The 9700-nt window shown below is 43.1% G+C and overlaps 1 protein-coding gene across 1 annotated transcript in view; it reads left to right on the forward strand.

The window, feature by feature from the left end:
* Nucleotides 1–7349, forward strand: part of CTNS (cystinosin, lysosomal cystine transporter) — an 8754-nt gene extending 1405 nt beyond the window's left edge. Inside the window, 9 exon segments of the mRNA XM_010009080.1 lie at nucleotides 1180–1258; nucleotides 2466–2550; nucleotides 2643–2746; nucleotides 4269–4400; nucleotides 4987–5086; nucleotides 5178–5297; nucleotides 6344–6514; nucleotides 6668–6812; nucleotides 7191–7349. Of these exon segments, the coding sequence (XP_010007382.1) occupies nucleotides 1180–1258; nucleotides 2466–2550; nucleotides 2643–2746; nucleotides 4269–4400; nucleotides 4987–5086; nucleotides 5178–5297; nucleotides 6344–6514; nucleotides 6668–6812; nucleotides 7191–7321 (1067 nt within the window). The 3' untranslated portion in view covers nucleotides 7322–7349.
* Nucleotides 7350–9700: the final 2351 nt, after the last annotated feature.

Here is a 9700-nt window from a genome sequence, read left to right on the forward strand (position 1 = left end):
CCTGGGCTCGCGCAGACACAGTGCTGGGCTCGTGCAGACACAGTGCTGGGCTCGCACAGGCACGGTGCTGGGCTCGCACAGACACAGTGCTGGGCTCGCACAGACACAGTGCTGGGCTCGCGCAGACAGAGTGCTGGGCTCGCGCAGGCACTGGGGAGCTGGAGCACTCGCCTTGTGCTTCAACCTCCAGAAGCAGGTTAAATACCATCAGTGGTGTGGAAACTGGGGAGCTCTCCAGCACTTAAGTAACTTCTTAAGAACACGATATAATGTATGACAACAACAAAAAAAAGGTGGCCAGGACAACCTGTTTCTCCATTTCTGGTCTTCTTTTTATATAGCACTTTCTTCTTCCTATACCGAGCACTCGCCTTGTGCTTCAACCTCCAGAAGCAGGTTAAATACCATCAGTGGTGTGGAAACTGGGGAGCTCTCCAGCACTTAAGTAACTTCTTAAGAACACGATATAATGTATGACAACAACAAAAAAAAGGTGGCCAGGACAACCTGTTTCTCCATTTCTGGTCTTCTTTTTATATAGCACTTTCTTCTTCCTATACCAGCTTATGGCTTTGATATCAGTTGTATGGGCACTTGGAATCTCTGCCTCTCTTAAACATGATGTGGTACAACATAGCTGGGTTGCTGTAAAGTGTATCCTTTAACAGCAAGATTTCAGAGCACTATAGTAAGGTGCTTGTGATTCCTGAATTATTAAGATAGGAAATGCACACTCTCTAAAGCATTTGGGTACTTGGTTTGAATTTGTGATCCATGAAGCAATTTTAAACTAAATTTGGGGCATTTATGACTCCTAAGTTACTAGGATCACATCAAGAAACAATTCCTGTGGCTTTGATGTATCCTGTAGCCTGTTCTTGGCATGAACTTTTGTTGCACTTCAAGTATTTAAATAGCTTCCTTGTGACATGTTCAAATGAGTTATGTGCTTCTCCTTTTAAGTCGTTTAGTTGCCCTGAAATAGCCTGTACTTTCATTGCTGTTTATCATGCATTGTAATGTTAGTGATCTGACTCTGCAGGTGCCAATGGACAGAATATCTATATCACAAAAGAAAGTAGGCAGCTCTTCTGAAGGAGCTGTTCTTCATGTACAGTAACTGAAATTTATGTGGAGTTTTTTTTGTTTGTTGATTGGGTTTCCCCCCCCCCCCGCCAGATGGAGTCATTGTCTTGTCTGTCCCTGAAGTGGTTTCACTAGAAAGTGGAAGTTCAACAAACGTCACTATCTCTTTGAGGTAAAATCATGATTGCATCTTTACTTTCGCTTTGGAATGGGGGATGAACAAGTGGGTAGGGACTCAACTATATTCCTTTTTTTTTTTTTTTTTTAATTTTAAATGGGGATTATGGTGTATTCTTGGGACTTTCCTGCAGACTCAGTTAATTGATCATACAGAGGGAATCTCATTGGTGTGACTGGCCACTTCTAGACTGTTGCACACTTAGTCCCAGTGTGGCCCAAGATAGTGCAGCATTCACACAAACAGCCTTACATGATTGGCCTCTGCCAGCATCCCATGCCATTGGTATGGGAAGTTGAGCAGGAAAAGGTGTTTTATACTGTCTGCCCTATGTCAGCTTTCTGAACTGTCTTCCATAAGTGAACTTACAGTTCCTCCATTTCTAAAAATAGATGCTTAAGAGAAACTTGTATTTCCTAGGAGGATCACCAGAAAAACTTAGCTAGAAATTGCAAGTTCTATTTGCTTGGTAAAGAAATGCAGCTACTCCAGAGAGTAGCCTCAATCTTATTAACATGGGGTGTTGTTTATCCATGATTTTGTTATATCAGCCTCTTCCCAGGAAATTATTGCTAAACACATGCACCCCTCCCATCTGAGAGCTCAATGTCTTAGTAGAGGGAAGAGTCAGATGAAAATATTAGAGTTGTAATAAAGAAGAAAACAGCAAAGCATGGCTGCAACAGTCTAGAACTTCTGGTTTTGCAAAGGAAGTTGTGGTACTGGAATTTTGTTCACGGACAAGTACAGGCATTTGAACTTTATGATATTTTGAGCACTAGTGTGCAATTAAACCTCTTGGACAAATTCTCAGTAGGGTTCTCTGGGAAAGCTGTGCAGGCCTATGTCACTTGGAGGGTTTTTATTTGAGGGTTTTTTGGGTTTTGTACATGTCCATCACTTCTGCCCCTCTTTCCCAGCAGAGGGTTAACAAGCACCAGGATAGGATTCTGGTGGCAATGACTTTGCTCTGCCACTTGTGTGGGGAAGAGGGAGGTAAAATGTGGTCATGTGACTGTCTAGTGCCCATCATTAGTTCAGATAAAAGAAGCAGTTCAGTGCTAACACACCTTGTGGTTTTGCTCTGGGCACTAGGCAGGTACTGTTGTGTATGGTCTGGTCATTAAATTTGCCACAGCTGAGAGGATTTAGCAGATACTCCGCAGCCCTCATGTCTAACTTGTTGTTCCTGCCTTCACAGACCTCCACAAAATGAGACACTGGTGATAGCTCTTAATATCACACACTCCTCAAAACACAGCACTATTGTTGAACTGCCTGCTGAAGTAAGTGACAGAGCTGACTTCTGACTTTATGCAAAAACCTACTGCTAGTGTGGTCCAACTCTTCTCTTTCTTCCCTCCACTTTGCCTTACAGGTGCAAGTGCCTGCAGGACACACTAAAGCAGACTTCCAGGTGAAAGCAGATGATGTTGGACAAGTAACAGTTTATCTTTATGCCATTAATTCCAATTTAACTGGGTGAGAAACTGTTTGTTTTTTTTCTACTTCCTATCCTTCTTAAACCTTGTGGTAACTATTCCCTAATTATAGTTAAATAGTTAGTGGGACATGGGTGGTGTGTAGCTGAGATAATGTGGTGACCCTCAAGCAATCCCCAAGGTATTTGGATAAATACAGGCTATGGAAACAGAGTGGTAGTCTTGGAATCTTAGATTTCATGACTAGATGGTTGTGAGTTCTTATGGCTCCTTGGTTTGGTTTTAATAACCCCTCCCAAAAATACCAAAACTACGTCAGCTTTTCTGATCCAGGAAGTATTTGGTTTAAATGCCCAGTGGAAGAGTGTGCTCCCAGTGCTAATAGCCTGGTGCAGCTGTGCACCCACATCACTACCACAAGAGGTGGGTGTTCTCCTTTCTAGTTTGGGGACCCCTCTTGGCACAGATGCCAGTCCCCCCTAACAGGAAAACAGTCTAGCAAGATGGAGAAAGCTGGATTGTGTTTGCTTGCTGCCCAGACACTGCTGAGCAACAGGATACTCCTGTTTTACTTCCTCATTTCACTTCTGCTTTTAAGACTCAAAGCAAATGCAGAGGTAAGCACATGAAATGCTCAGCAGGACAGACATGATCATGAGGCTCTGCTGGCAGAAAATGAAAAGAGAGACTCTGCTCTTGCATAACAGACCTTGTGCTAAAAGTGAAAGCCATTAGCACAAGATATCTATTTTGAAGATTCTCCCTCTTTACTCAACTCTTGTGAGACCTCACCTGGAACACTGTGTCCAGTTCTGGAGCCCCCAACATAAGAAGGACATGAAGCTCTTGGACCAAGTCCAGAGAAGGGCCACAAAAATGATCCAAGGGCTGGAGCACCTCTTCCATGAGGATGACAGGCTGGGAGAATTGGGGTGTTCAGTCTGGAGAAGAGAAGGCTCCAGGGAGACCTTAGAGCACCTTCAAGTGCCTGAAGGGGCTCTAGAAAAGCTGGGGAGGGACCTGGGACAAGGGCAGGGAGTGAGAGGACAAGGGGGAATGGATGAAAACTAGAAAAGGGGAGATATAGGATAGGCATTAGGAGAAAATTCTTTAGTGTGAATGTGGTAAGACCTTGGCCCACGTTGCCCAGAGAAGCTGTGGCTGCCCCATCCCTGGAAGTGTTGAAGGGCAGGTTGGATGGGGCTTGGAGCAACCTGGGCTGGTGGGAGGTGTCCCTGCAGGGGGGCTGGAAATTAGATCATCTTTAAGGTCCCTTCCAACTCAAACCATTCTATGATATGAAGATATTATTTCCCTGGTAAAAGATTGGAAAGAAAACTGTGAGACAAGAAGGAGAGGTTGGGGGTAGGAGTGGGAGATGCCCTAAATGTAACAAGGACACTGAAGAAGGGAAGCAATTCAGCTGAAACCAACTCTGAATCTTTATTGTCTTGTCTCAACACCTGGACTCTGTTTTCTCTCTCAAAGCAGAATAAGACAAAATCTGCTGAACAAAGTGTGAGCAGACAAATTAACTATGTCTCTTTTCCATTAACCATCAGACCTAGGATTCAATTTCAAGTTATTCATAGCATCATAGTGAGATATGCTGCTGAGGTGATTGGATGGATCTATTTCCTTGCCTGGTCTATCTCCTTTTATCCTCAACTCTTTGAGAACTGGCGACGAAAAAGGTAAAGAAACTTTTGAGATGTGTTTGCAAGTCACTTAAGCACTTCTGCAAATCACCTTCCTACCTTCAGTTACACCCATCTTGGTTATTGTGAATTAGCATGGAAAGTGGGGGGGGCAGGCAAGGCAAAGATAAGGCTGAATAAATGCAGTTGCAGTGAGCTTTTATACATGCAGGTCAAAGGAAAAAAGTGTATCTCATAGACACAATCCTGTCATTTGGCATCCAATACTAATTTGTGATAGAGGAGACTCCCCCATTCCCTTTGGTGTCATGTTGTAAATAATTTGGCTGAGCTAATTGTGATGATCACCTTCAAAGATGACTTACCTGGTAAGCTGCTGATCAGTCAGCTCCTTGTAGTGTTGTCATTAGGCCAACTCTAAGCTCAGGGATTGTGAGAGGCAACATTCTCATTTTGGCAAGGATGCACTCCTGCTTCTGTGGATTCAGGCTGGAATGGGTTTATCAGACTAGCTGAGCCCAGGGAGGGGTCACGCTGGGACAGTGAAGGGAAGCAGGGACACAAACTTGTCAATGCCATGATGCATATTTATCAGACTTTTTTTTCCCCCCCTCTTCTCTAGTGTTGTTGGACTAAGCTTTGACTTTATAGCATTAAACCTTACTGGCTTTATAGCATACAGTGTGTTTAATGTTGGACTCTTCTGGATTCCCCTGATTAAGGTAAACACAATGACCTCTTAATACTCTGGGGGTGAGTGGTATCTACGGGGATTTAAGGCATTTGTCTGGCTTTGGTTTCCCTTACGTTTAGGAGGAATTCTTAGTCAGTTATCCCAGTGGGGTGAATCCTGTGGCTATCAATGACGTTTTCTTCAGCCTCCACGCAGTAGCTCTGACTCTCCTCACCATCATTCAGTGCTGCATCTACGAGGTAAGTCCCAGTGCCGGGCTGCCCTATCGGCTCTGGCTGAGCTCCCTCTGCAGGACATCTCACCACTCACCGTCCCTCGGGCTCCGGAGTCCTCTTGGTGCCACCTCCACTGGCCCTTCAAGAAGTCAGGCTTCACCATCCAGCTGCCTTTGTTTTTCCTGGGCCAGTAGCAACTCCAGTACACTTAGCTACTTCACCTCATGGATGTTCTAAGCTTCTAAGTAAACTCCTCAGGGACTCAAAATAACAAAGGCAAACAGCCAAGTTCAAAAAGTTCCCAAACAGATCTCTAGCCAGCACATAGATTACACTCTACCCAGTACAAGTACTGGTATGTACTTCACTGTTAACTCACTACTTGGAGCTGGGTCAGGTCCTGGGGAACTCCCTGCAATTCAGTCTTCTAGCTTTTTTCAGCTTCTCTCCTACAACAGCTGCAAAGGCCCTTTTCTAATTCCCACCCTTTTCAGGTGAGACTGTTATGGTCAGGTGGTTCTTGTAGTAGTTGATTGTAGTCAGGTAGTTCCCTAATTCCCACTGTAAAACTCTCTGATCCAAACAGCCATTTTTCTCTAGATAGTAACTGTTTGTCTTGGGGTGCTTCCTTTGGTGATGCTAAACCTGGAACTGTAAGAGCCCATTTGTCACCACCACTAGGTACAATAGTCTTTTCTAGTGAAGAATTAGAAGGCACCCATGAATATCTTACTATGATGGCATTAGGAGCCTTTTCCCTAATTGGCAACTATTGATATCATCAGCCTGATCTCAGGAGATTGTTACAGTTGCAGCACTGATAATAGACATCATAAATACTCAAAAATATTGTTTCCCACTTGCTCATGGACAAGTGTTCCAAATGATGGATGTTGAATATTGCTCAAGAGCATTTGCAAACCTACAGCTTAAAATTCCCATGTGATATGAACCCACCTGGTGCAACAACAGGCTTGAACTGTAACCTTCCCTAGTCCTGAGCATGTTGTGTATCCTGCAGGGGATGTGTGACCTAGCTCATTCTAAGTCTGTCTGCATTTCTGTTTCAGAGAGCAGAACAGAAAGTATCCCAAGTTGTTGTTGGACTGCTGGCACTTGCCTGGATCTTCACGTTTACAACACTGTTTCTTGCTGCAGCTGAGGAAATGACATGGCTACAGTTCTTATTCTGCTTCTCTTACATCAAGTTAGCAGTCACACTCATCAAGTATTTTCCACAGGTAAATCTTCCTTCATGCCATCCTCCTGTCACCCTAAGCCTGCAGTGCATGCTCTTCCAACTCTGACTAGACTAAACCAGCAATTTTTAAAGGCTTTTAGTGACAAAACAATATAGTTAACCAGAAGGCTTCTTCAATGTTCCTCCCAGAAAGGCTTGCACATGACATGCTGACCAACTTCTTGTGCTCTCAGGCAGGCGTAAGAGCACTGAGGGATGGAGCATTGGAAATGTGTTACTAGACTTCACTGGTGGAAGCTTCAGCCTTCTCCAGATGTTTCTGCAGTCATACAACAATGGTGAGGTTGGAGCTGAGGTGGGTGGGGGGCCTTTCATAGAGGAGTGGGAGAATCCTGCCACAAAGCAGGTATAAAGCTGTAGGTTACCTTGAGAGAGGAATGTTTGTGTTATAGCATGGGAAGCTGTTCTTATAGTAAGAGTAAAAAAAACCAAACTGTTCATATTCCTTCAAGACAGAAAATCCAATAGCTATTCTGAAGAACCCACAGGAACAGTTATTAATTAGCTTTGTTAGTTGTACCCCATAGTCAAGTGTTAAGGTGTCTAAGTACTCCAGGTAGTGAGCAGGAACTTCTCTAATACATACAGCATGACCTCCTAGTCTTGAGACAAGACACTTGAGGAATTGGTCTTAACTCTCTAATTTATTCTAACAGATCAGTGGAAGTTAATCTTTGGAGATCCAACCAAGTTTGGCCTGGGTGTCTTCTCCATCATCTTTGATATAGTTTTTATGGTCCAGCACTACTGCCTCTACAGGAGACGAGGGTATGAACCTTGTGAATAACAGGTGAAGACAAACTTTAAACTGAACTTGCCCCTACTCTGCCTGGGGGATTTGAAGGTACCTCCTGCCACTTACCAGGAATACTGACTCTGATCTCTTTATACTTTGATCCTCTCTGGTGTGGAATACAAGCTGTTCCCTTGCCAACTGCTGACTGCCAGATGCCTTAAAGGACAGCAAGCCATCCAGCCACCACTTGCAAAGAGAAGACTCATGCCCGTTGAAGCTGCAAAGGCAGCTCAGCTTGAGTTGTCCAAGCAACATGTGGCTCTTTTTCCATTAACAACAGGAAAGACCAGAGGAGTGTCTTTCTGATGGGAAGTGAAGCACAAAGAACAGTTCTGGCTTCCAAAAACCTGAGATCATGTTTAAGCATCCACTTGATGTCTTAATGTCATGACTGAAGACTGGATCTAAGTGCTGCTCTTGGCTGCTCAAGACAGATCACAGTAGCACACCACTTGGGTTGGCTGATAACAGCTGTAGTGGAACATAATAATGGAGTTGGTAGCAAATACACAACTGTTAAAACCTAAACTCTTTATTAAAAACAAAAATACTTGAGAAGCAGAAACTGAATTCTTATTTCACTAAAAGCTCTTGCAAAGGTGCTAAGACAAGTGCTGAGGTTTACCTGGATACCTGTGGTGCACTAACTTCATTTTGCATAGTTCTACTGCCATGCCTTGAATCCCAAATGGTGGATGGTAAAGATTAAGGGTTTATCAAAGATTTTTAAGTGGCTCATATTAGTTAACAGCCCTATGATTAAAGTTTAAACATCTTTTTTTGTTCCTGAGCAATTTCCTGACTACACATGATATGTTCTAGGTAGAGAACTGAATTACTGAGGTCACTGAAGGTAAGCATTGTACCCTTTAAAGGAACTAGAAGGAAATCCATGAACAACACTTGAATGTTCAAAAGCTAATGTGTCTTACTAGAAAACTAGAATCCATTTCCCTCCCTGCTAGAAAGGAGGTGAGGTTTGACAGCTCAGTAACACTGCAAATACCCCCCAATGAAACCAGACCTTACTAACCTCAGACTGTTGTGTTGATGTTGCTTGCAATCCACTGCCAGCCTGAAGAGGGGCCAGCTGGAAGCATCCAAGTGATCCAGCATTCTTAAATGTGAGGAAAAACAGCTCAGGTAATCCAACCTTTTTTTATTGTGTGGAAAAATCAAGTGGAATAGCAGTACAAATAGCAGTGTATCATTATAGTAACAAAAATAACTTCAACTTGAAAGCCTTAAAATTTCCCACTGAAATCTTAAGTTACAAAATTCAAAAGCAGTATTGGAATAATTCCAGATATAAAAATGGTCATTAGGCATCTGCTGGTGTGCACAGAACAGTCTGAGATGCATTTATCACAACACAGGTACATGGCACAGCAGTAATGTACTGAATAAGTTAGTCTACCACCTCCTCGTGTTCTATTTACAACAGCTCACCTGAAGGCTGCCTAAGGAAAGTACAGGTCAACTGAAGGGGATCAAGGACTCCAGTTTTTTGATAATTGTAAAGCTAGCTAATTAACAAACCACTAGGATGCTAGATAATTAACTTAGTGTTGCAGCAAGAATCTCAAATCCTGTGGCATGTTGATTTAAACAACTTAGTATCTTACCAGAAGTTTAAATTTGGTCAAGAGGCACTTTTGAAAATTACTGGCATATTAATCTCTTCCATCCAATAAACCAGTGATTTAAGCAGAATCTTCTAGAAGCCAGACCAGAACCCACCCTGCCCATTTCAGGTCTGATAGAAGTGGAATTAAGAACTAAAGACTCTCCAGCCACCAGCAGCTCTTTTGGTAAGTTCAGCAAGTGTTTTCTTTCCTTGATTCAATTGATATTACAAATTACTTGGGAACAAGGAGAATTATGGTTTTACTCTGACAGTGAAACTGAACTGCAGTGTCTATGGATTGTATTTTACAGATACTGATCTAACACTGTCTTAGTTGTTTCTTGGCTGAAGAGGCTGCTTTGTGCAGGGAATCTTTGCAGTAAAGAGAAAATGCCCCAAACCCTTTAGCATCCTCCATCTATCTAGCACACAATGTGAGATTAGTACAGTGCTCCTCCCCACAGCAGTGTGCAACTCTTCATTCTTTCATTTGATAGCTTAGCAGGACAGGACAACTCACTTCTAAAGGCTTAAGCACAGCAAATCCTCTTATCTTCCATAGTAGAAACCACATTTCCTCTTAAAATAGGAAGCTTTTGTGCTACAGAAGGATCTTGTCCAAGTTAAGGCTTCTCCAGTTGCTTCCTTAGGTAACTAGGATTTGTCCTGACCTCCTGAAAGCCACGTCTACAGTCAAGTCTTACCATGTACCTGCAGGGAAGACTTTAAAGAGGCACTCTTGC

This window comes from Chaetura pelagica, unplaced genomic scaffold, assembly GCF_000747805.2.
Source record: "Chaetura pelagica isolate M959 unplaced genomic scaffold, ChaPel_1.0 scaffold72, whole genome shotgun sequence".
NCBI lineage: Eukaryota > Metazoa > Chordata > Aves > Apodiformes > Apodidae > Chaetura > Chaetura pelagica.